Source organism: Ceratotherium simum, chromosome 3 (assembly GCF_057802395.1).
Source record: "Ceratotherium simum simum isolate JZ-2026a chromosome 3, ASM5780239v1, whole genome shotgun sequence".
Lineage (NCBI taxonomy): Eukaryota > Metazoa > Chordata > Mammalia > Perissodactyla > Rhinocerotidae > Ceratotherium > Ceratotherium simum.
In genome coordinates this window covers 10846507-10873786 of record NC_141902.1, presented here as the reverse complement: position 1 = coordinate 10873786, position 27280 = coordinate 10846507, and the positions used below count along the sequence as shown (strand labels likewise).

At 39.5% G+C, this 27280-nt stretch overlaps 1 protein-coding gene and 1 long non-coding RNA gene across 5 annotated transcripts in view; one reads left to right on the top strand and one right to left on the bottom strand.

The window, feature by feature from the left end:
- The window catches only part of FBXO33 (F-box protein 33), a 39156-nt gene extending 19069 nt beyond the window's left edge, over positions 1 to 20087 (bottom strand). The window contains exon 1 of the mRNA XM_087422280.1: positions 19347 to 20087. Coding sequence (XP_087278406.1) covers positions 19347 to 19942 — 596 coding nt within the window. The 5' untranslated portion in view covers positions 19943 to 20087. The remainder of the gene's footprint in view (positions 1 to 19346) is intronic.
- A 221-nt stretch (positions 20088 to 20308) lies between these two features.
- Positions 20309 to 27280, top strand: part of LOC147917417 (uncharacterized) — a 34867-nt gene continuing 27895 nt past the window's right edge. For all 4 annotated transcript variants that reach the window (XR_015549623.1, XR_015549619.1, XR_015549622.1 and 1 more), the window contains exon 1: positions 20309 to 21226. This is a non-coding gene — a long non-coding RNA (uncharacterized LOC147917417). The remainder of the gene's footprint in view (positions 21227 to 27280) is intronic.

Sequence of the window (27280 nt, the reverse complement as noted above, 5' to 3'; positions counted from 1 at the left end):
TATAATCCAAGCTTTGTTCTTCCATTTACAGAGCATAGGACAGCAGATCTGGCATAATTCTTAAGGGCCTTAGGATTTTCAAAATGGTAAAGGAGCATTGGCTTCAACATAAAGTCACCAGCTGCATTAGCCCCTAACAAGAGAGTCAGCCTGTCCTTTGAAACTGCGAAGCCAGGCACTGACTTCTCCTCTCTAGCTTTGAAAGTCCTAGATGGCATCTTCTTCCAATATAAGGCTGTTTCGTCTACACTGAAAATGTGTTGTTTAGTGTGGCCACCTTCATTAATGATCTTAGCTAGATCTTCTGGATAACTTGCTGCTTCACCCTGCACTTTTGTTATGGAGACAGCCTCCTTCTTTAAACCTCCTGAACCAAGCTTTGCTAGCTTTAAACTCTTCTTCTGCAGCTTCCTCATCTCTCTTGGCATTGACAGAATTGAAGAGAGTTAAGGACCTCGCTCTGGATTAGGGGAGTGTTGCTGGTGTATGGTTAGTTTGATCTTCTATCCAGACCACTAAAACTTTCTTCATATCAGCAATAAGGAGCATTATCCTTATTCTTCACTGGATAACAATTCACTGGAGTGTTATCATTCATGTGTTCACTGGAGTAGCACTTTTAATTTCCTTCAAGAACCTTTTCTTTGCATTCACAACTTGACTGACTGCTCGGCACAAGAGGCCTAGCTTTTGGCCTATCTTGGATTTTGACAAGCCTTCCTCACTAAGCTTAATCATTTCTAGCTTTTGATTTAAAGTGAGAGACGTATGACTCTTCCTTTCACTTGAATACTTAGAGGCCTATGTAGGGTTATTAATTGGCCTAATTTCAATACTGTTGTGTTTTAGGGAATAGCGAGGCCGAGAAGAGGGAGAGAGATGGGGGAACGGCTGGTCAGTGGAGCAGTCAGAACACAAACAACATTTATCAAGTTCGCCGTCTTACATGTGCGTGGTTCATGGCACCCCAAAACAATTAGTAATAGTAACATCAAAGATCACTGATCACAGATCACCATAACAAATATAATAATAATGAAAAAATCTGAAATGTTGCGAGAATTACCAAAATGTGACACAGAGACACAAAGTGAGCAAATGCTATTGGAAAAATAGTGCCGATAGACTTGCTCAACCCAGGGTTGTCACAAACCTTCTATCTGTAAAAAATGCAACATCCGCAAAGTGCAATAAAGCAAAGTGCAATAAAATGAGGTATGTCTGTATTTAAAAAGACAAAAAACCTACCACATTAGCAACATCTAATTTCTTCTTATAAACATGACAATACTTAGTCATCTTATTTGAAATCTTGCTCTAAGTTAAGGTCTGATGTCATTAAACTTCTTGTCTATGTCATCTTAAACTTTAAAACTCTCTGATTCCATACATTCATGGTCATTGAACTTTGATTTAAAGGCACTGAGTGTTCAGTCAGAAATAAAAACAGGGAGTAAGAGTAGTGACCATCCTCTCCCATAAATTTTAAAAATTTTTGTCATTTTGGCTCAAACTATCATCCATCTCTTTTGGGCTATTCTTGAAATTCAACATCTACAGCATATGCCTGCAGTATTAGGCTCATCCTATTCTCAGAGTTTCTAAGACTTTTAGCATTACTACTGTTAATGAGAATAACATTTTCAATTATAAGACTACTTTAATTAATTGTTCTTAGAATGATGAATATGAGTTCCTCACTGATAGATTTTAAAAACGTTATTCATTTATATAAATTTAAACTGAATTATTTTATCCATTGATTCTGATTTAAAGTTGGGGTTAGGATAGAAAAGGAATGAATGAGAAGGAGCTTAGATGCTGGGGGTAATATATACCCTGATGGTGTCTATTTTTTGACAAACATTATCTACGTACCAATTTTTAAAATTTTGGGGTGTACAAGACATTATGTATTGTTACAAATTGGTAAAATGAAAAAATAAGATCTAAGTTACAAGGAGTTTCCCAGTCTCTGGTGAAAATAAAAAAATAAAAGTGCTTTACTTTGGAAATTCTTAAAGAACTTTGTCACATATACAGCGTTTAATTATCCTCAAAAAATTCTAACGCAACCTTTTCTCCACAAAAGTGCTGGACTGTCTACTGTCTTCTCAGTTAACCCCTCAAAGGAAATAAAGCCTCTTAAGTTTGGCATTTTAGGTGTTTTTTTTTTTTTTTTTGTAGCTCCCAGAGTCACTCAGTTTAGAGCTTTTATTTATTTATTTGTTTGTTTATTTAATTTATTTTTGTGAGGAAGATCAGACCTGTGTTCATCTGCCAATCCTCCTCTTTTTTTGCTGAGGAAGATTGGCCCTGGGCTAACATCTGTGCCTATCTTCCTCCACTTTATATGGGACACTGCCACAGCATGGCTTGCCAAGCAGTGCGTCAGTGCGCACCCGGGATCTGAACCACTGAACCCCGGGCCGCCGCAGCGGAGCACGTGCATTTAACTGCTTGTGCCACTGGCCGGCCCCCAGTTTAGGGTTTTTAAAAGACAATTTACTTGTATATTTATAGGCTGTATTTTTCTGTAAAACTTACATAAATACCTAGTAAAAATCTAATCAAATGGACAAATTTCATTTACTATGTTGGGTTCTTTCATAGATAATTTGGTATGTAAATATTAATTTAATAATGGAAGTTTTAAGTATTTCCTAATTTTAATCAAGAGTCTTCTTGGCTTCTATGTTAGCAGCCTTTCGTATATGAAAATATTTGTAAATGCAAAGCACAGCTGAAGTTTAGAGTCATTTGTTTCAGATTCAAGTCAGGAAATGGGTGAAGAGCATGTGGAATTCACCGATTTTTTTTTTTTGTCCATTAAGAACACAGGCTTGGGGCTGGCCCAGTGGCGTAGTGGTTAAGTTCACGTGCTCTGCTTCAGTGGCCCAGGGTTCGCAGATTCAGATCCTGGGTGCGGACCTATGCACTGCTCATTAAGCCACACAGTGGGAGCGTCCCACATATGAAGTAGAGGAAGATGGGCACGGATGTTAGCCCAGGGCCAATCTTCCTCAGCAAAAAGAGGAGGATTGGCAACAGATGTTAGCTTAGCACTAATCTTCCTCACACATACACACAAAAGAATCCAGGCTTATTTAAATCCTGGCATTTTAAAGTCTGATTTTTTCTTTGAATAAAAGCAAGATAACTAATTCTCAGGTCATGGACTAAGGCACAAAATTGACTACAATATAAACAATTTCGGGGCTAATCATCTTTTGGGTAATGTAGTTTATTTCTGTGAAAACAAATTCTCGGAAGATGCTTTATTGATTTAACCATTTTTAGAGCAGAATTTTTTTTTTTTTTGGTGAGATCAGCCCTGTGCTAACATCTGCCAATCCTCTTCTTTTTTTTGCCGAGGAAGACTGGCCCTGGGCTAACATCCATGCCCATCTTCCTCCACCTTATATGGGACGCCACCACAGCATGGCTTTCCAAGCAATGCGTCGGTGTGCGCCTGGGATCCAAACCGGCAAACCCCGAGCCGCTGCAGCGGAGCGCGCACACTTAACCACTTGTGCCACTGGGCCAGCCCCTAGAGCAGAATTTTTAACATACATAAACTCTTTTTTAATTTTCAGAGCAATTTTAGATTCACAGCAAAATTGAAAGAAGAAAGTACAGATTTCTCATATACCCCCTACTCCCAAGATGCATAACCTCCCCCATTATTAATATCCTCCACCAGAGTGGTATGTTGATTACAACTGATGAACTTACACTGACACATCAATATCATTCAAATAGTTTATGCTAGGGTTCACTCTTTGTGCTATACATTCTATGGGTTTGGACAAATGCATGACATGTATCCACCATTACAGAATGGATCTGTAATCCTACAGAATTGTTTCACTACCCTAAAAAATCCTCTGTCATCGCCTATTCATCCCTCCCTCCCCTCTAACCCTTGGCAACCACTGATGTTTTTACTGTTTCCATAGTTTTGCCTTTTCCAGAATGTCATATAGTTGGAATCATTCTGTATATAGCTTTTTCAGACTGGCTTCTTTCACTTAGTAATATGCATTTAAGTTTTCACTATGTCTTTTCATGACTTGATAGCTCATTTGTTTTCTGGTGCTGAATAATATTCCACTGTCTGGACGTACCACAGATTATTTATCCGTTCACCTACTGAAAAACATCTTGGTTGTTTCAAAGTTTTGGCAATTACGAATAAAGCTACTATAAACATCTGTGTGCAGGGTTTTGTGCAGACAAAAAACGTTTTCAACTCCTTTGCATAAATACCAAGGAGAATGATTTTTAGATCATACAGTAGTAGTAGGTTTAGTTATGTAAAAAACTGCCAAACTGTCTTTCAACGTGGCTGGACCATTTTGCATTCCCACAAGCAATGAATGAGAGTTCTTATTCCTCCACATCCTCATCAGCATTTGGTGTGGCTAGTGTTCTGGATTTTGGCCATTCTAATAGGTGTGTAGTGGTGTCTCATTGTTGTTTTAACTTGCATTTCCCTGATGACATATGATGTACAGCATCTTTTCATATGCGTATTTCCCATCTATATATCTTCTCTGAGATATATCTGTTAAGGTCTTTGGCCTACTTTTAACATGGCTGTTTGCTTTCTTATTGTTGAATTTTAAGAGTTCTTTATATATTCTGGATAACAGTCTTTTAGCATATATATCTTTTTTTTTCTTTTTGTGAGGAAGATCAGCCCTGAGCTAACATCTGTTGCCAATCCTCCTCTCTTTTTTCCTGAGGAAGACTGGCCCTGGGCTAACACCCATGCCTATCTTCCTCTACTTTATACGGGACGCTGCCACAGCATGGCCTGACAAGTGGTGCGTTGGTGCGCGCCCGGGATCCGAACCCAGGCTGCCAGCAGTGGAGCACGCGCACTTAACCACTATGCCACGGGGACAGCCCCCCATCATATATATCTTTTGCAAATATTTTCTCCCAGTGTGTGGCTTCTCTTTTTATTGACAGTGTCTTTCATAGAGCTGAAATTTTTAATTTTAATGAAGTCCAGCTTACCAATTCTTCTTTTCATCGATTACGTCTTTCGTGTTATATCTAAAAAGTCATCAACTAACCCTAGATCATCTAAATTTTCTCCTATGGTATCTTCTAGGAGTTTTATAGTTTTGTGTTTTACATTCAGGTCTGTGATCCAATTCGGGTTAATTTTTGTGATGGGTGTTAAGGTCTGCATCTAATTCATTATTTTTTCTGAGTGGATGTCTAGTTGTTTCGACACCGTTTGTTGAAAAGACTATCATTTCTCCATTGTATTGCCTTTGCTCCTTTGTTAAAGATCAGTAGACAGTATTTACGTGGGTCTATTTCTGGGCTGTCTATTCTGTTCCACATATTTGTCTATTCTTGCACCAATATCACACTGTCTTGATTACTGTAGCTTTATAGTAAGTCTTGAAGTCAGGCAGTATCAGTCCTCTGACTTTGTTTCTCTCCTTCAATATTGTGTTGGATTTTCTGGGTCTTTTTGTTTCTCCTTATAAACTTTAGAATCAATTGTGATATATACACATATATCTGTGTATACAACACAGGTACACATAACCTTTAAAAAATTTTTCTCTGTCTGCCTTATTTCACTTAACATCATACCCTCAAGGTAAATCCATGTTGTTGCAAATGGGACGATTTTGTCTTTTTTTTATGGCTGAGTAGTATTCCATTGTATATATATATATCACATCTTCTTTATTCAATCATCAGTTGATGGGTACTTGGGTTGCTTCCACATCTTGGCTATTCTGAATAATGCTGCAATGAACATAGGGGTGCACAGATCTCTTTGGATCATTTATTTCAAGTTCTTTGGATAAATGCCCAGTAGTGGGAAGCTGGATCGTATGGTATTTCTATTTTTAATTTTTTGAGAAATCTCCATAGTGTTTTCCATAGTGACTGCATTTTGCATAGTGGAATGCATAGTTTGCATTCCCACCAGCAGTGCATGAGGGTTCCCTTTTCTCCACATCCTCTTCAACATTTGTTGTTTTTTGTCTTGGTAATTATAGCCATTCTGATTGGTTAAAGGTGATATCTCATTGTTGTTTTGATTTGCATTTCCCTAATAATTAGTGATGTTGAACATCTTTTCACGTGCCTGTTGGTCATCTGTACACCTTCTTTGGAAAAGTGTCTGTTCATATCCTCCTCCTATTTTTTGATTGGGGTGTTTGTGTTTTTTGTTGTTGAGTTGAATGAGTTCTTCATATATTTTGGAGATCAACCCCTTGCTGGATAGGTGATTTGAGGATATTTTTTCCCAGTTGGTGGGTTGTCTTTTCGTTTTGTTCATGGTTTCCTTTGCTTTGCAGAAGGTTTTTAGTCACTCATATGTGGAATATAACAAATATACAGATAAAGAGAACAGATTAGTGGTTACCAGAGGGGAAGAGGGTGAGTGAAAGGTAAGGGACACAGATATGCAGTGACAGACAATAATTAGACTACTTGGGATGACCACAATGAAGTCTACTTAGAAAACGATAAACAATAATGTACACCCGAATTTTCACAATGTTATAAACAATTATTATCTCAATAAAGTTACTGGGAAAAAAAATCTTCTTTACTGTCTTTACATGCACAACCTATTTCTATCAGTAACATTTCTCTTCACAAATGATTTTCAGCATAAGTGCTTCCCAATTGAGATTTATTGCCTTATAGGGACCATAGAAACGAAACACTAATGCCTATTATACCTCAATAAAAACACACACACACACTCGAAAACAACAAAAACAAAATAAACTAAAAAAAGATGGCCAATTGACAGATTATTTATGCAAATTCCATGTTTAGTTACCCTTGATAGCAAGGCTATTTTAAAAACTGAGTAAATTACGTATAATTTGATTGGGTTTAAAATGTTCAATATATCTGAATGTCTAAGAAAGTGTGTAAAAAAAATCAACATTTACTTTAAATATTGTATAGCCTATATATGTTATCATGACAGCATTTTTTTTTTTGGTGAGGAACATTGGCCCTGAGGAACATCTGTGCCCATCTTCCTCCATTTTGCTTATGGGATGCCACCACAGCATGGCTTGATGAGCAATGTGTAGGGCCATGCCCGGGATCCGAACCTGCGAACCCTGGGTCACCGAGGCGGAGTGCACGAACCCAACCACTATGCCACCGGGCCGGCCCCATGAAAGGATTTTTAAAAAGACATTTTTTAGAGCAGTTTTAGGTTTACAACAAAATTGAAAGGAAGGCACAGACATTTCCCATATAAGCACTACTCCCACACATGCACAACCTGCCCCATTATCAACATCACTCACCAGAACGATACATTTTTTACCAAGGATGATCCTACATTGACACATCATAATCACCTAAGTCCAGAGTTTACCTTAGGGTTCACTCTTAGAGTTGCACATTCTATGAGTTTGGACGGATGTATAATGACATATATCCATCATTATAATATCATATGTAGTTTTTCACTGCCCTAAAAATCCTCTGTGCTCTGCCTATTCATCTCTCTCCCCTCCCCACAGCTGGCAATCACTGATCTTTTTATTGTCTCCATAGCTTTTCTTTTCCAGAATGTCATATAGTTGGAATCATACAGTATGTAGCCTTTTCAGGTTGCCTTCTTTCACTTAGTAATATGCATTTAAGGGTCCTCTATGTCTTTTCATGGCTTGATACCTCATTTCTTTGTAGTGCTGAATAATAATTCCACTACCTGGTTGTACCAAAGTTTATTTATCCATTCACCCACTGAAGGACATCCTGGTTGATTCCAAGTTTTGGCAATTATGAATAAAGCTGCTATAAATGTCCGTGTGCAGGTTTTTGTGTGAATACATGTTTGCAACTCCTTTGGGTAAATACCAAGGAGCATGATTGCTGGATTGTACGGTAAAAGTATGTTTAGTTTTGTAAGAAACTGCCAAATTATCTTCCATAGTGGCTGCATCATTTTGCATTCCCTCCAGCAATGACTGAGAGTTCTTGTTGCTTCACATCTTTGTCACCACTTAGTGTTGTTAGTGTTCTGGATTTTGACCTTTCTAATAGGTGTGTGGTGCATAACAGGATTTTTGATGATGTGAAAAAATGCACAAAATATAATATTAATGGAAAAAGGTATAAAACCACACATAGATTATTATTGCAATTTTGCAAAAGGATGCACCACATTTTAACAGCAATCATCTCTGGTGAAATTTTTATTTTTTCTGTATTTTTCAAATATTCTATTTTTACAAACTCATATTACTAGGGAATTCAGAAAAGAAATTTAAATTAGCTTTACATAGCTTTCACCTTTATAAAAAACTTGATATTAAAATCATTGAAAAAAACTAACAACCTGCATATTGGTAAAATTTAACAAGTTAATATAAGGAGATTCATGGGAAGATTTTTGTTTTAGTTCTTGCTATAAAATATTTTTAAATGCTCCAGCCATGTTAGAAACATGCCACTCAGGCAATTTAACAAAAATTCTTTCTATTTGTAGCAATGAAATGGCAACCATCTTGTTACAGTAGAACCAATAATACAAGCACAAACTTTCCTTTCAGATGTAATCACTGACATTCTTTGAAGCTGGAATGATTTGTGGGCTCATCCAATTCAATCATCTCTCTTTACAGAGGAGGAAACTGAAGTGACTTATCTAAGACAGCAATACTAGTTAGGGCACAGTGAGGTAGAGAACCCAGGTTCTGACTCCTACTTGGTTCATGCTGTTTCTTACAATTAAACTGTGTCCTTGAATACAGTGGTCTTATTGAAAGTTACTGAAAAAATTATAAGTGACATATTTTAGAGTAGTATATGACGGACATTTGTGGAAAAAAGTTTTTAGGTACTTATTTTTTTCATTCAAAACGAAAATTTATTTAATAAGTGATACAGAATACAATAATTCACTTTAAAACTTAGAAAATCAGAAAAAACCACTGGCAACTCAAGGGCAGCTTTCAAATATATCATGTTGAAATTATAGATCATACGGTGAAGCCAAGGAAACTGTGTATAGCCTCCAGGTGGCTCAATATTGTTTCAGATGGTAAAAAAGGGACTGAAAAGAACGTCTGGGCAACAACATTAGAATAAAACCTACTGAACCATGGCCATAAATAGATGCCTCATTTTCAGGCCAGGAGACTACACCAGGCACAAGGGAATTGTGCCACATAATCCTTCTACTTAAAAATGAAATCTGTGACCTCAGTTTTATTTACTTAGTTTATTCATTCATTTATTTATTGTTAAATCAGCAAGTGAACTATGGAAGCAAACAGGGTTCTTTCCCACACAATGTTTACAACATGCAAGTGCTTAGAAGGCATGTAACAAAAACATATTGGGAAAACACTACAGTTGGTTAGAAGGTTTTCCTTTCATCTTAATCAAATTAACTTAGCTGTGTTCCCATGGTAATATTAATAGGATACACCCTACTTACTAGTCCCTTTGCAAATCCTAAGATGCATTGTGAAAGAGCACAAAATCATCAACAGTGTGATAATCAATCTTTCTAAAACATGCAAAAAGGCAATAATGTTGCCAAAAGAGAATGAATTTCTTCAACTTAATTGCATTCTTCTTTAATCCTATTTTAAAAGTCATCAGTTCCAGATCCAAAGCTAAATCAGATCGTTAGGTACTTACAACTTAGAAACTTAGCCTACAGACTGCTCTCATACTTTTGCTCATTCAATTATTAAAATATATACTGCCTGCCAAGGATGTGAAAAGTTATGGCAGTTATGTTCCAAGTGTCCATGAGTTTATTTAGATTCTTAAATGAAAATAAAGGTTTTAAAAAGACTAATTAAAAAAAAATCAAATGAGACTAAGGAATTACTGATAACTTTGTCAAGTGTATTAATGGCACTGTGGTTCTATATAAAAATGTCCATAATTTTCAGAGCTTTACAGCGAAGTGTGTAGTGTAAAATGACATTGATATCTTGGATTTGCTTTAAAATACTTCAATAAAGATAAAAGAAAACAAATGTGGCAAAATCCTTAACTTACTGATTCTGAGTGATAGGTTCATTGTATCTAGTTTTTGTGTGTGTTTGAAAATTTCACTAAAACAATTAGAAAACAAGGCAGTTATTTCTCTTATTGTGTAACTGGAAGTTCACTTAACTACTCTGTGCCTCCGTTTCAGCAACTGTGAAACAGGGATAATAATGGTGCCTACCTCATATGGTTGTTGAATACTGCTGTTTCTCTCGGAAAACTAGTTCAGGATTTTAAGGGCTGTTAAGAACACACCTATACTCAGCTCTCTGCAGTACTGGCACTACGACTGGGCCTTACCCAGCCCCGCTACCCGGGTGGTGACTCTAACGGAACTTTTATATCGAGAGGATGTGCGGCTTGAGAAGCTAGGTCTAAGCTACACAAGATCAAAGTCTCTTGCCTCAGGTGACTACTTTTCTTCTTTGCCTTGAATCAAAATTGTCCTTTTGAGGTTTCTAAGAGTGAGATTCTTTTTTGAAGTTACTAGCAACCTCTGAATAACAACCCAGGTTAAAAGTCAGCTCAACTCTGGCCCCTGTTTCCTCCCTTTTCCCTGTCCACTTAAGAGATGTAATAGAAGAAGAGCACACACGATGAGTGTGTCTGGGGAGAAAAACAGATTTGGGTGAAAGGGATAATTCGGTACACGTGTGTGGTGATGGGTTGTAATTAGTATTTTGGTGGTGAACATGATGTAATCTATGCAGAAATAGAAGTACAATGATGTACACCTGAAATTTTTACAATGTCATAAACCAATGTTACTGCAATAAACAAAAAATTAAAAAAAAAAAACAAAAAACAGATTTACCTGGGCCTAGTGATTACTAGGGGATGAGACCAGTGATTTGGGGGGCAAAGGGAAGGAAGAATACTTATGCAGAGTACCACCCCCTTCTTCCTTTCCACTTAGTCCTACCATCTTGAACCTATAGCTCATGAGGGCCAGGCTTAGGTAAATTCCAAGGAGTAATGGGTTTACACAAAGCAGAGGGGTGAGGGAGGAGAAAAGAGGGAAAGGAAAATTCCAAGGGACTGCAGTAAGGAAGACTAGGAAGTTCCTGGGGCAATTCAACACACTGACTGAAATTTACATAAGGCCTATATGAACAGGGCACTGCTTGAAAGTACCTGGTGGTAAAGGAGCTAAATATCAAAGATAAGCGATATTATAAGAAAATAAACTGTGTCCAAACCCTAGCTATTTTTTTTAAAGAGAGCGCAAATCATTAACACAAAAGGAAAACAAAATGAATAAAAACAAAGGAAAAATATTTTTAGATATATTTAGGGAGTAGCAATTAAAAGGGCATTGTAAGGTTAGCTGAACAATTCTATCTAATTTTTTATACTTACATTGCACTTCTAGAAGGCCTCTAGATAAAAATAAATAGACTCAGACTACTCATCACTTCCACTGCTCCCACCTTGGTCCACCACCACCATCTACTAGTAGCCTGGATTACTGTAACAGCGTCCTAACCCAGCTTGTTGCTTCTACCTTTGCCCCGCTACAAACTATTCCCAACACAGCAGCTAGAATGTTCCTTTTGAAATATTAGATCATGTCACTCCTCAGCTCAAAATCCTTTCATGGCTCCTCATCTCACTCACAGTAAAAGTCAAGGTCCTTATAAGAGCCTAATAAGGGCTTACTGATTTCCACATCACCTTCCCCCTTACCTGGCTGACCTCTTCCACATCTCATTGCTTTCCAGTGCTGTCTTACTTAAGCAGGCCAGTCATAGGCCCACTGCAGAGCCACTCCTCCACTGACGGCTACTTCCCCCAGGAATCACTTCCTGGAGGGAAACGCAGGGCTTGCTCCCTCCCTTCCTTCAAATATTACTTCAGCAGTTGAGACCTTCCTTAAATTCCCTGTTTTACACAGCAATACTCCTTCCCACCTCCACCATTCCCATCTCTCTTCACTGCTTCATTTTGCTTCATGCATCTATTACTATATATTTTACTTATTGTTTTTGCTTTCTTTTCCCACTAGAATAAGTCTAAAATGGCAGGGCTTTTTTTTGTTTTTTAATTATTTTATTAAGGTTATATCGGCTTATACCATTGCGTAAATTTCAGGCATACATTATTATATCTCAGTTTCTGTGTAGACTGCACCATGTTGACCACCAATAGTCTAAGTTTTTATCTGTCAACATACATATGCGCCCCGTTACCCCTTCTGCCCTCCCCCCACCCCCTTCCTGTCTGGTAACCACCAATCTGTTCTCCTTATCCATGTGTTTGTTTATTTATCTTCCTCATATGAGTGAAATCAGACTGACTTCTTTCGCTTAACATAATACCCTCAAAATCCTGCCATTTGCGACAACACAGCAGGGCTTTTTGATTACTGCTATATCCCCAGTCGCCAGAACAGTGCCTGGCATTCAATAAATATTTGTTAACAGTCTATTTACCTTAGTTCATGACAAAACCTGTAGGGTCTATTTAGCTACACTTCACACATCACAAATTTAAGATGTAGACCAGTTTTCTGGTACATTATATACTGGGAATCCCTCTAAAATAACATTTTTGCCCAGAAAAGTGAAAACTCTTTTCTCAAAACCTATGACTTGTACTTATCTTTTCAACCATAGTTTTAATATACGTATTTACACTGTATAAAAAACATATATCTTAAATATGTATATTAAAAGTGCACCGGAAAAGGATATCTTGTTTTCTTTTTAGCATAAAAATTTCCCTATGAATTAAACATCAGCATTTTTGATAGTCTTTTTTAAATACCTACACACACTGATTCAGTGCGTTACTTTGGGGAATTCTTTGAAAACAATATTAACCACCTATGAGCCTAAGGAATATTCCTCAAGGTCTAACTGTAGAAGGCTGAAAACCCTTCACCTTTTTCTGGGATTTCTGTTGGACTGTGCAGTACAACTGAGACCCAAAGGCTTCTGATACCTTGGTCATGATGACCTTGTTTTCTCTTCTGTGGTTCAGAATCGGGGAACTTTGTGGCACTAACTTTAGTATGTTTCTCTTCATTTCAGAGGATCCAAATTTCTTTCTTTAATATAATAAGTAGTATCAGTGGAAAAATGCAAAACGCAGCCACCTTAGAGTTAACACAGTTAAGTTTAACTATGGAAAAAGGGAATACATAAGAACCTGGTACTTTAAAAAGATGCTCTTAAAAAGGTTAAAACCTTTCCTAATGCTGTAAAGGAGCTCACAAAATGCAATTTTTTCCTTTTCTAAACTGATAAAAGCTAAAATAATCTACGTCATTGCATGAAATTCTTTCAGGTCAATTCTATTCTTCTTAGTCCATATTCAGTATCAAGTGTGTTTACATCCACATAACACTTTTTGATAACATATTTCCTACTCTCACAAATGTTAATGAACGACCACAGCAAATCAAACAGACAAAAAGAAACACTTTAGAGAAATGTTGTGCAACAGAACTTTCTGCCATGATGGAAATGCTCTATTCTATGCTGTCCAATCCGGTAGCCCCAGCCATACATGGCTATGGAACACTTGAAATGTGGCTAGCGTGACTAACTGGATCTTTAATTTTATTTTGTTAATTAAAATTTATAGGGCCAGCCCCGGTGGCCTGGTGGTTAAGTTCAGCACGCTCCACTTCGGCGGCCCAGGTTCTGTTCCGTTCCCAGGTGCAGACCTATGCCACTCATCAGTGGTCATGCTGTGGTGTTGGCTCACACACAAAAAGAGGGCGACTGGCAACCGATGTTAGCTCAGGGTGAATCTTTCTCAGCAAAAAAAAAAAAAAAAAAAAAAGAGAGAACAGAAAAAAATTTCACACAGCTGTATGTGGCTAGTGGCTACCATACTGAACTGCACAGCTTTAGAGACCAGAAATATGTCACAGGCCTATAATAGTATTCCTTATTAGCTTGATTAGGATCCTTTAACTAAAAGCAATTTCCTAGAATTTGCTTTACAAATGCACTTAATTACCATCTAAGAATTACTATCATCCCCAGATTCCAGAGGTTACACAAAAAAGGTTTATTTAAATAAGATTGATACTGAAAATTGCTATTTAACATGCTATTAAAAGATAATTTTAACAGTACAAGGACAAGAAAACTGAGTGAGTCTTACAGAGAAATGATGAAAAATATTTGATCATTCCTTTTCCCTCTCTACATTCAAGCAGCAAGTCCTCTTGGCTCTATTTCCAAAATATATTCCAAATCCATCCATTTTTCTTCATCTTTGCTGTCTCCATCATGCTCCAAGATACCATCATCTCTTGCCTAGATTATTGCAACAGCTTTCCAACTAGTCTCCCTGCTTCCTCTCTTCCTCCCTCTTATAATTCATTCATTACAGAGAAACCAGAACAACTGTCTTAAAATTTTCCAATGACTTCCTCTATTCCTAGAATATAGTCCAAACTTCATGCCACACGCCCACATAACCAACCTCTTCCTTCCTCCCTCTATATCTCCGAGTTCATCATGATGCCACTCTCACTCTCTATCGCATGATCCTGCCATACTTTCTTTCTTACTGCTCCAACAGGCTCAAAATCTGTCTGCCTAAGGCCCTGGTGCTTACTGTTTTTTCTGCTTCGAATACTATTTGCTCAGATCTTCAGATGGGCCACTCTTGTCATTCATGTTGCATCCATGTCCTTTTCAGAAGAGGTTTTCCCTCACCATTCTACCTAATGTGGTCACGTAGTCACTATTACACAGTCCCCTTTTATTTTCACAACCGAAATAATCTTTCTTTCATTTGTCTACTTGTTTCTGTCGGCTTTTCCCCTCTAGAATGTTGACTCCATGGGAATGGGGAGCTCATCTTCATTGCTTAGCACACAGTAGGCTCTCAATATTTGGAGGGAAAAAACCAGATTTTTATAACTATCATCTTAGGTCCTATACAAATTGATCAAGTTGGGTGAACTCTTCCAAGGCTGCCTCAGAACTAACACATTAAAATGGAAATAATTTAGGGGCCGGCCCCGCGGCATAGTGGCTAAGTTCACAGGCTCTGCTTTCATGGCCAGGGTCCGCAGGTTCAGATCCCGGGCACAGACTGATGCACCACTCATCAAGCCATGCTGTGGTGGCATCCCATATACAAAATAGAGGAAGATGGGCGCTGATGTTAGCTCAGAGCTAATCTTCCTCAGCAAAAAGAGGAGGATTGGCAATGGATGTTAGCTCAGAGCCAGACTTCCTCACACACAAAAAATAAATAAAGTAGAAATAATTTAATTACTTCACTCAAAAGCTGCTCGACAGCTTCATTTAACACAGGAAAAATAATATTTTACTTGGACAATCTTTTGTTGAGTTTTCCTCCTATCCTCCACCTATCAGTTCTCAATCATTGTAAGAACGTGCCTATGGACTAGAGAGAGCCCTAATTCCTCAGCAGCCCTCCCAGGAGGTTAGTTTCTCCAGCAGGTTAGAGTCTCCTCCTTTCTCACTGACCCTGAGGCTATCCCTATGAAACCACTTTAATTTGTCAGTTTTAAGGTAAGGAGTCTGTTGAGTATGCATCATTTTACCTCTCTTCTCTATAGGCAACCACCTCTTGGGTGGTGTAGACTGGTCAGAGTCCCAAGATATTTTAATATATTGATTCCATAAGTGAGCTTCTTTAAGCAAATAATAGAAGTAAGCTCTCAAAAGTGAAATGCTATTATTACATGTATTTATTACGCTATAATGGGGAAAAATATTTCAAGAAAAATAAGGCTGAGGGTTGCTGGAAATAAACCTTAAGGCATTTCCTACCATCTTAGTAAGATGAAATGTCCAGAGAATTTTTAATCTATTTTAAGATGTATTTTTAAATGGCCTATCAATTATTGGGTCTTGGTAGACTGATGTTAAGAAAACAATACAAAGGTAAGACTTTCCTTCACTGTGCATGGCAAATCAACAAGACCAATTCTCAGGATTATTAACAGACTTTCTACTACTAAGAGGATACATAAGCAGGCATAGTCATGAAATGGTTAATCTACATACATGTAGTAAGAGTTGTAACCCAGAATTTTAACAAGAAAATCAACCTCATACAAAATCTCCCTGGCCTGTTGCAGTATTCATCTTTAAAAAATACACTGCCCTCAATTTAGCATTTCATCCAAAAAAAGCTTATGTGAAATATTTACATAGTCCAGAAAAGCATAAAACCAGATGATAACAATGTACCTATGCCTACTGTTTAAAAATAAATATTTTTAGTGTTTGAGTCTATTAACTGTTATAAATCTTATTGTCCACGAACTCTCGTTTTTCCTAAGGAGTCTAAAATACAGCATTTCAATAGGCAGTATTAGACGACAACCAGATTACATCTTAAAAATGCATACCTAAATTTTTTGTTTTGCACTTCTAGTACAATTTCTTGTAGAACAATTGCAGAAGAAATTCAGCCTATTTAACCTATAATACAGCTGAATGAGTACTGACTGTATTTCTGTTCTTACTGTTCATCAAGAAGGGAGGTATGCTAGCCCCCTGTAGGGAAGGGAGCTCTGAAACTGAGAGGACTGTTTTACCCTCTGAGAGGCATTGTTGCACCTCCTTGATTCTCATCAGTTGTTCCTAACACCTAAGATATCAGTAAGGCGGCTACAGTCACTCTGAGAGCACATGTGCATGTGAAACCCAGAAATCAGGCAAAACAAGATGCCAATTATCCTCTCAGAAGAGTACCCTTGAAAAGGTCCCACAATTCAAGGTTATAGTTTTAGTTCTTTCCCTGAGGAACATGAAAATAACTGGAACATAACAAAACTGAATTGTATGAATTATATAAAGGATTTCAGCATAAAGCCTGGAAGGATAAAGCTTATGACCTGGTAGGTTTCTTAGCCTACCTTTTCTACTTATAAAATGGCAGAAATCATAGAGCAAAACCACTGTAAATTTAACTTGGAAATGTAAAGAACAGCATCAAATGTTCATTCTTCTCATTGGTTTTAGAAAACCAAAAAAAACTACCACTACATGAAGTTGTTTTCAGTCTTCACTAAACCTGAGTCTGTAGTTTAAGTGATTACAGGAGGAAATAAGAAGAGGCATTACTAGAGTTACCAAATAAACAACTTGGTTTAAAACATTTTCAAATTTGTTATAATTTAAAGAAAACTAGTCCCATTTACTTTTTAACATTCATATTAATACTTTTAATATTAGCAGTGTATCTCAAGACATGTTTAAAAATAAAGGTGAGTAATTTATTTCCAAACACTTTATTTTAAAAAACCCTTTGAAATATCATTAGTACAAATAATACATGTAATGACACTACACTTTAATTTCAGACATACAAAATGACTATGCCACCAAAGCAGCACAACACGAAGTACCACCCCTACAGGAAATGATAAGGAAATCTTAAAATCAGGGACAACTGTGTTGTATTTGTATAGAAGTGATAGCTGACCCAGAAGGGCAGGCATAAGGTGGCCTTATAAACAGCTAGACTGGGATGCTAATAAAAGTAGTGGGTACACTTTTGTCATTTTTACTTCGATAAAGCTAAAGAAAAAAGTGGTAGGGGTGAAGAAGGGAGGGAGAAAAGAATTCAACAACAACAAAGACGTGATATATCACTATTTTGCCTGTATAACATCATCCATCCAACCAACCAATTATTAAAACACTTAAAAGGAACTAGGCAATGTGCAAGGCTTGTTCTTACTTGGACCAAAGGCACATATTTTTTGGATGGTTGCTCAGAAGTGCTATCTGATCTCAGAATAGAAAAATCTAATTGGTACTCACTGAATTCACCATCACTCACTGAATTCACTCACTGAATTCACTCAATTCACCACCCTTGGTCTCATCAGTAGTACGTGCTCACTGACTCTGAATCTTTTCAACTTCTCGGTCAGTTGGTCCTCTAGCCATATATTCAACTCTGAGAGTCTCCAACCTCATCAAGACAAATTTATTGCCTCAAACAGCCTCCGTTACCACATAAAATCAAAGTACAGAAATGGAATGGCTTGGTCTGAAAAGCTGTGGAAATATACAGGCCACTGGAATGATGGAGCCATGCTCCAGACACAACTTGGAGCTATATGCTTATCTTCTGCCCTTTTGACTCAGACACAGAATTAAGAATATATATATATGACCTGGAATTAAACCAGGACTTTCTTTCAACATTGTTCAACATAACGCCTGATGTTCAACATAATGTATTTACTGCAAAAGGAGAACACTGTTCTTGGAGAAAAACGATGCTGTATGACAATGTGTGCATCATTTGACCCTGTTAAGCATCTGTTTCCTTTCTATAAATTGGGATAATAATAGCTGTCCTGTCTAACTCAGAGAATCATTGAAAGGATCCAATAAGGTAGCAAATGTAAAAGTACTTGTAAACTGCTAAACGATTATTACTAGGCAAGCTACTCCTTTTTTGAACTTTCTTCCAACTCATACTTTAATTTTAAGGTTAGAATATCCGGATACAGAAAATCTAAATTAATACGATTTTGGAGAAGGCGATAGAGAAATAAAGGAAAATACAGATTAGGATAATGGGTCAGAACATAGGAAGTTAGTCCCAGAATTCAAGTAAAGTCCTGATGCAAAACCAGGACAGTTACACGCTTACCCTTTGCAGACACTGGCCAGTTCCCCCACAAACACCAAGCTGCACTGTGCTACTTTTAGGTGAATCACTGGGGACAAGTTGAGCCTGGAGGTGCAAGGAGAGGGACTTCCAACCCTGACGGTCAGGCTCTTCCCCAGTCCCTTTAACAAACCCTCTTCCGACTCCTGGTGCCCGACCCAGTTAATCAAAACTCTTCCCGGTAAGAAGATGGCTGGCTGTCAAAGACTTCTTGTAGGGGGAGTCTTGTAACTACGAGACACCAGAAGCAAAACTACTCCTTCCCCCACCACCAACTATCTATCTTGAATGGACAGGTTCAGAGTCAGAAAAACCTGGTTATGTTTTGTTTCCCCCAAGACGCACTCGCAGGGCGCACCCTCCAAGCTTCAGCTCCCCCATCTGTAAAATGCAGAACGACTGCGCCTGTCAGCCCCATCCCACGGCCACCGAGAGGATGACCGAGACAGTGCCCGGACGGCGCCCGGAGCGGCGTCTGACAGACACCAAGTACATCACTGTTCCTCAAGTATGAGGACGAGTCCCGCTATGCCCTCCCGCCTCCAGGAAACCGCCTGGTTAGAACCGACACCTCCCGTCACCGAAGACCGCAACTCCGAAGCGGCCGGGCGTATCCGCCCTGAATCTATTTCTGGGGGAGAGGCGGAGGGGGAGGGGGAGGAGGGATGCAGGGTCCCCGGCGAGCCTACCTGTTGTTCCGGATGCTGACCAGCACGCACAGCACCAGCTCCAAGTAGGTGCGCAGCACTTCCAGCCACCGGGTCGAGAGCTGCAGGGCCTCGACGTCCTCCCCGCCGGGGCCGGGGTCCGCGTCGCCTCCGTCGCCCGGGCCGCCGCCGCTCAGGTAGTTCTCGGCGGCGAACTCAACGCGCAGCTCCCGCACGAACCAGCCGCACTTGCGCATGAGGAATTCGAGCCGGGGCTGCTCGGCGGGCGAGACGCGCAGGCAGATGCGGAGCTGCGGCCACAGCGCCGGGTAGAAGAGGCACTCGCGCCAGTGCGAGCAGGACGCCGAGGCCCGCAGCCGGTCGGGCGCGGGCAGGAAGGAGAAGATGTGCACGATCAGCTCGCTGGGCAGCGACGCGGCGCCCGCCGCCTGCCCGCACAGAGCCATCCGGCCCCGCCGCCGGCCGCCGGCCCCCGGCCGCCCCCGCAGCAGCCCCCGCAGCCGTCGCAGCTGCCGCAGCCGGAGCCGCTGCCGCCGCCACCGCGCCACCCGGGCGGCCCCGGCTCGGGTTCGAGCTCCCGGCGGTCGGGGCTGCGGCGCTGACAAGAACAACAACATCAATGACAAGGAAGCCGGGGGCGGAACCGTCGTGGGTCTCGGCGGAACCAAGTGCCGCCCGAGGTGCGGAGAGGGGGAAAGGCCTCTGCGGTGGTGGCCTCCCGGGAGCCGGCCTCCGGCCTCCCCAGCTCTCCTCACGCGCGGCCGAGGCCCGCACACTCAGGAACTCGAAAACCCTCGCTTGTGCCGTCGACGGGCCTGGAAGCGACCGGACTTGCCCTCCGGACCCGGCAGCCCTCCCCGCGCCTGGAGGTGGAGGCAGGGCAGTGGTAGGAGCTGAGTTTGACGTCGCCGGCGGTGGGAGGAGCCCGGCGCCGACGGGCGCGACTTCCGGAAGAGGGGGCGCCCGGTTGCCGGTAGGGCAGGGAGACGCGGCACGTGATCCGTGACGCAGGCCGGCCGCCGGCTGCTCTGGGCGCCGCGTCCCGTCTCACGGTGGCCCCAGAGCTCGGTCAAGTTTCAAGTCCGTTAAGTTGGGCACTCAGGTGGGAGTGGTGGAAGTCGGCTTAGTGCGAGGGTCGTGACGCTGCTCTCTGTATGTCTCTCAGTTGCAGGGCTGAGGCCTCGGAGCCGAGTGCCAGCACGCGGGGGCCCTCTCAGCCGGCCCAGCGGCCCCGAGTGTTGCTAAGCGCTCCTGAGAGGGGCCCCGCGGGCGGCCGCACGGCCAGTCGGGAGACGAGGAGCGCGGGGCGGGGCGGCCGAGAGCCCTCCGCCGTCGGGACCTCCGCGCACCCCTGGTGTGTGGGCACCGAGGGAGGACAGCGCCACCCTCTGGGTTAGAGGGACGGGAAGAGAGGCAGCCGAGGCAGCGGCGCCGGCTGGTCGTCAGCCTCGCTCCGGGCTCTGCGGGGCTCTGCTCTGAGACGTCAGGGCCCTGGCTGACGAGAAGCTGGCGGCTCCGGTAGCAGTGTTCTGTAGCGGGGCGCCCCGACTTGAGAGAGGGGTTTTCGAGCCAGCGTCCCTTAGCTTGATCACAGCTTGGGAAGTAGTTACTGGACGTGAGGGCGGTGAAGTCAGAAGGCAGTAGGAGGTTTTATGTAATAATTGAGGAGTGCTTTCGGGAGGCCGCCGCCCCAGCCCTCGCTGCGATCCTGGGGCAGCCTTGTTCCCGCGGCCGACACCGAGAACCTGCCCTGGCTGTTTTTAGCTCTTTGAGGGCAGAGCTCTCGGTTCGTGCCGCTTTGCTGCCTTGTGGAGCCTTGCGCCGCCCACGTGGCCAGCAGTGTCGTGTCGTTACCTCTGACTTCTGTTCGGCTCGGTGCCTGTAAGAAAAAAACTTTCATGGTAGGTCGCCTCTCTGAACCTCTGTCTGCAAGCGTTCTTTTGTATGCGTATTTAATTACTGTTTTATCTTATGAATAAGTTAGTGAGCATTTATGGAAACAGCAGGGAATTGGGAAGTTGAGACTTGGATTCTAATTTTTTATTTCTTAAACTCGTTGAAGTATTTTGAAGTGAACCACAGACATCTAGGTTGATCTTGCACTTGGAAGTTCTTCACTGTGCATCTGTATAGGAGCATATTACTATATAAAAAAATAATATCACGCTTAATAACTTCTTAGTGTTATCTAATATTCCATCTTCAAATTTATCCGGTTACATGTGTCTCAAATGTCCTTTACAGCTGTTCTGTCCAAGCCAGGATCCAGTTAAGGATCACGCTTGTTTTTGTTTATGTATTTCAAGTCTCTTTTGGTCTAGAATAGTCACTCCCCTAAAATAGTCGCATTTTTTCCCTCTCCGATTAGCTAAAGAGAGGAGGCTTATTGTCCTGTAGAATATCTCCACTTATGTAATTGTTTAACTGCTGTCTCGTGGTGTTTAGCTTACTCCTCTAGTTCCTGAATTTCTAATAAACCTGGACATTAACCCTAAAGGCTTGATTAGGTTGGTGACATCTTTATTCCCCCTTCCTGTAAAGTTCTGGGTTTTGTTTTGTTATTCTCCTTAAAAACAAAGTAACCTATGAGGTGTTATTTTGGTTTCTTACAAATGTCCAGCTCCCTCATCAACCATTCAGTTAATGGCCTTAACAATAATTGATAATTCTTGCTTGAATCATAATTTTATTAGCGGTTGCAAAATAATAACTTCTAATTCTTTCATTCCATCTACATTTATTAATTTGCATTCTTCTGTAGAGAAGAAGCTTTCTGTTATAAACTGATGACATTTAGTTAACCCGAAATACAGCTCCTGTTGGAAAGGCAGAAAAAAAATGCTTAGTTCTTTTTCTTTTATTACCAATTTTGAAAGTAAGTTGTATGGCCTCAAAGAGTGACAAATGAGTTTTTCTAGCTTTTATTTTTTCTGAATATCATTATATACTCATGGATTTTTGGTATGTTTTAATCAGTCATTTTTGATTTTCAAATTTTTTTTTTTGATTCTCAAATTTTGATGCTGCTAGAACATCTCTCAAAGAATTCTATGTAATTGTTATTATAATTTAAAAAAATTCCTTGAGCAGTTTTAGTAGATGTAACACTGAGGCTGGATTTTGAACTTTTTTTGTTTTTCCCGTGAGCCAGCTAGGTGGCCTTTAAACAGGTTTCTTAACCTTTTTGGGCCTCACTTTCTTCATCTGTAAAAGTACAGAGTTTTGGCAAGGTTCCCTGCAGCTCTGTTGTTCTCTGACTTGGGGGAAAAAAACACTTTTATTGAGATATATTTTGAATATCATAAAATTCACCCGTTTCAACTATACAAGTCAATAATTTTTAGTAAATTTACCAATTGATGCAGCCATCACTATGAATAAACATTTTCATCCGTTTAATAGGATTCCACATACACTTTTATAGCTAATCCCCACTCCTACCCTTAGGCTGTTACTAATGCACTCTCAGTCTCTATAAAATTTGCCTCTTCTGAACATTTTGTATAAATGGAATCATACAATATATAATCTCTTTAGTCTGGCTTCTGTCACTTAGCATAATGTTTTTGAGCTTCATCCATGATGTAGCATGTGTCATTAATCCATTCTTTTTAATTTCTAAATAGTGCTCCATTTTATGGATTTTTTTTTTTTTTCTGTCTGTCCCTTTCCCAGTTGATGGACATCTAGGTTTCCAGTTTTTGGCTACTATGAATAACATTTCTATGAACATTCATGTCTAAGTCTTTTGTGGATATATGTTTTCATTTCTCTTGAGTAGATACCCAGGAGTGAAAGTGATTGATTGTATGGTAGTTCTATGTATAACTTTTTGAGAAACTACCAAAATGTTTTCCAAAGTGGCTGTATCGTTTTCCATTCCTACCTGCAATATATGAAGGTTCCTAGTCTCTGACTTCTTGATGATCTGGAGATACTCTCTGATTGATTTGAGATTAATATTTTTTCTTATTTTTAGCATTTTACTAGCAACAAACTATTTTCTCCTTGGATAAAATTAATAATTAGTCTTTAATTATTATTAGTTTAGTTCCTAAGGGAGATAAAAATATATCAATCTGCTATAAAATAAAATTCAGCTTTTCAGTGTTGTTTTTGAACTTTTCACTATCATATTAAATGAAGGATGGTAGGAATAGTGTTATTAATGACAGCTAAGACATGAGTTAATAAGATATGCTCTTTCCTGGTTACAACAATAAAACAATAAAGTCCAATGATGGCATACAATTTGTTTATTTTATTAAGCCAACATCTTTAATATTAATCAATTAAATATTGAGTATATATATTCTTAACAATGAGTTAGATTATTTCTCTTGATGTTTGTGTATGCTATACTTGATAAGGATAAACTAGTTTTGATAAAGTAACAAAATTGACTTTTAAAGGACAGAATGAAATCACATTTTGTGAAGTTATACTGTCTGAGCTGTGATTCAAAGTGTGGGAGGAAGTACTGATGTTATGAAGCTCATAAGTACTCAGTAGTACTAAGCTCCTGGTTCTAAAAGTGGCATATTGTCACTATAGCAACTACCCATGCTTAGTTGGATTTGAAATCCAGGCAACGAATGGTGAATAAGTCTATACCATCAGATGTGCTCTTGTGGGTTGATGTGCGTGCCTGTTGATGCTCAAGGGTTTGTTTCATTTTCTTGTTATGTTTATTATGACTGATTAGACATATCTAGATATATCTTAATTCTTGTTAATGTATTTTTCTGGAGAGAAATTAAACATTCAGTATTATTATAGTCTTCCTTTTCTAACATTCTAAGCTTAGTGCTTTTTCCAGTTAGGTTATTAGGATATAAGTTGCCAAACAATAGTTATAAAGATAAAATTCTTATTTTGCTGAATCACTTGCAATTTTATAACAGGAAAAACTCCATGATATACATTTTATTTTAGCTACATCATGAAAAGATTTTCAAGGCTACCAATAAACATGCAAATTGCCTAAATTCAGACATTTCTTGAGGAAATGTTTTTTTCTGGGTAAGATCTGGGTTTCAGATGCTGTTGGCAGGTAGAGATGACATAACTTCCTTCCAATTATCTATTAGCATACATCCAGAAATTTATGTGGAGGCACAGGAGCCTCCTGGGAGAATAGAACTGGGAACCTGATTCCCTTCTCTCCATCCTTGTCTGATGGATTGGAATGGTTCCTAGTGAAGTCATCTTACAGAAAAAGAAATGAAGGATTGAAGGGAATTTGTTTTTAGGATAGGGAAAGTCTGCACTGGTGAGCTGGATGTGGGACAAAGGACCAAGTCATTGGTTTTTTTTCTACGTGCCCCATGTTGCTGATGTCAGAACTGATCCTAACCAAGCCGCTCACAAGTTGGTTTGTGCATTGGTTTGTGCACATCAGTAAAGCAGGGATTGATAGCTCATATCCTAAAGGAGACAGGAGCAATGACAGAAGAATTGGGTCCTGAGCGGTGTGGTAGGGAGTGGGGAGGACTGTGGCTTATCAGGGGATGCATCCCCTAATGGGAAAGTGGGCTCTGTTTGCGGATTTTGTAGTTTTTCAAGAGAAACTAAAATACTAGTTTTTTTAAAGATGAAATGTTCTGATTGCCAGCTCATTCACGTTAAAAATATTCTCTGGGCTAGACAAAACCACATTTTGTGTACAGGAAATCAGGTTACAACTTTACCAAACAGCTCTCATACATGTGGGCTGGGGCCACTTTGTGTTCCAATAGCTAGGCCTGCTAGGTAATTCCCGCATTTTAAGTCCACTCCCAGAGCTATTTTTTTAATCCATCTCTTTTAAGAGTTGAAAGAAAAAAGAAAGAAAGAAAGGTTTAACTTGAATGTCTATTTGATAGTATTACTGATTTCTTGCCTTTTATTCAAGAGGATGGGTGTTTTTAGAGGTACCTTTTGTTGCTAAAAATGTATTGAAAACTAAGTATTGCTATGTTTAATGCAGTTGATTCAACCAATAGGATTCCTTGATTTCTAGTTAAAATCAGTAATTGGCTGATTTTAATTATCTTAATTGAGTTGTACAGCTTACATTATATGCAGTATCCCGCAATGGGGTTGACAGGATTATTACTCAAGGGGCACTGTCTCAAAGTAGTCATTTTAATTGGGTTCCTTTGGTTGCTTAACTAGCTTAAGTAATGAGGAGATTTTCTTTCTTTTTCTTTTTTTTTATAGGTAGTATAAGGAGTTTTGAGGACATCACATGAGAGCATACCTGAGCCTCACAGGGACTGGAATGGGAAACTAAAGACAGGGACTAAGATTCCTCTCTTCATCCCTCAGAGTTCTGTAGTCTGTCTTTCCTTTTTCTCAGCAGGCTTCCTTTCCTTTTTCATTTTGCATCGGGCCCCAAACTGCTGACCCTTACTTGTCTACATGATCTTCTAGCTCAAGTATCCGCTTTCATTTGCCAATTTGTTGTCTCCTGTTGAAATTCTTTTTTTGTTTCTTGCTTTTTTAGTTTATTGAGGTTATATTGGTTTGTAACATTATATAAATTTCAGGTGTACGTCATTATATTTTGACTTCTGTATAGATTGCATCACGTTCACCACCAAAGTCTAGTTGCCATCCATCTCCATACATATGTGCCCCTTTACTCCTTTCACCTTCCCCCCATCCTCTTCCCTTCTGGTAACCACCAGTCTGTTCTGTGTATCTATTTGTGTATTTGTTTATCTTCTACATATACGTGAAGTCATATGATAATTGGTAATTGTCTTTCTCTGGTATTTGTCTTTCTCCATCTGACTTATTTTGCTTAACATAATACCTTCAGGGTCCATCCATGCTCTTGCAAATGGCAAGATTTCATCTTTTTTTTATCGTTGAGTAGTATTCCATTATATATATACACCACCTCTTTATCCATTCATCTGTTGGTGGGCACTTACGCTTTCAAGTCTTGACTATTGAGAGTATTGCTGCAGTGAACATAGTAGTGCATATATCTTTATGAATTAGTGTTTTTGTGTTCTTTGGATAAATACCCAGAAGTGAATAGCTGGATCATACAGTATTTCTATGTTTAATTTTTTGAGAAATCTTCGTACTGTTTTCCATAGTGGCTGCACCAGTTTGCATTCCCACCAGCAGTGTATGAGGTTTCGCTTTTCTCCACATCCTCTCCAACACTTGTTATTTCTTGTTTTTTTAATAATAGCCATTCTGATGGGTATGAGGTGATATCTCATTGTAGTTTTGATTGCATTTCTCTAATAATTAGTGATGCTGGACATCTTTTCATGTGCCTCTTGGCCATCTATGTATCTTCTTTCGAGAAATGTCTTTTCATATCCTCTGCCCATTTTTTGATTGGGGTGTTCATTTTTTGTTGTTGAGTTGTATGAGTTCTTCATATATTTTGGAAGTTAACCCCTTATTGGATATATGATTTGCAAGTATTTTCTCCCAATTGGTGGATTGTCTTTTTGTTTTGTTGGTTGTCTCCTTTGCCGTACAGAAGCTTTTTAGTTTAATGTAGTCCCATTTGTTTATTTTTTCTTTTGTTTCCCTTGCCTGAGGAGACATGGTATTCGGAAAGATACTGCTAAGACTGGTCAGAGAGTGTACTGCCTATATTTTCTTCTAAGAGTTTTATAGTTTCGGGTCTTACATTCAAGTCTTTAATCCATTTTGAGTTAGTTTTTGTGTATGGTGTAAGATAATGGTCTACTTTCATTCTTTTGCATGTGGCTGTCCAGTTTTTCCAGCACTTAAGGAAGATGCATTTACTATCCACTGTGGGCTGAGCTCTTCTCTAGATTCTGGAGGATATGTAAAAAGGTATAATATATAATCCTTGGAAGTGAAGAATCCGCACCCATTCTACTCCAGCTTTGATACCACTACTGGCTTACCTTTTTAGAACACTGGTTCTATCATGGCACTTCTTTAGAAACTTTTGATGCTTTTTCTTTTCTCATCTT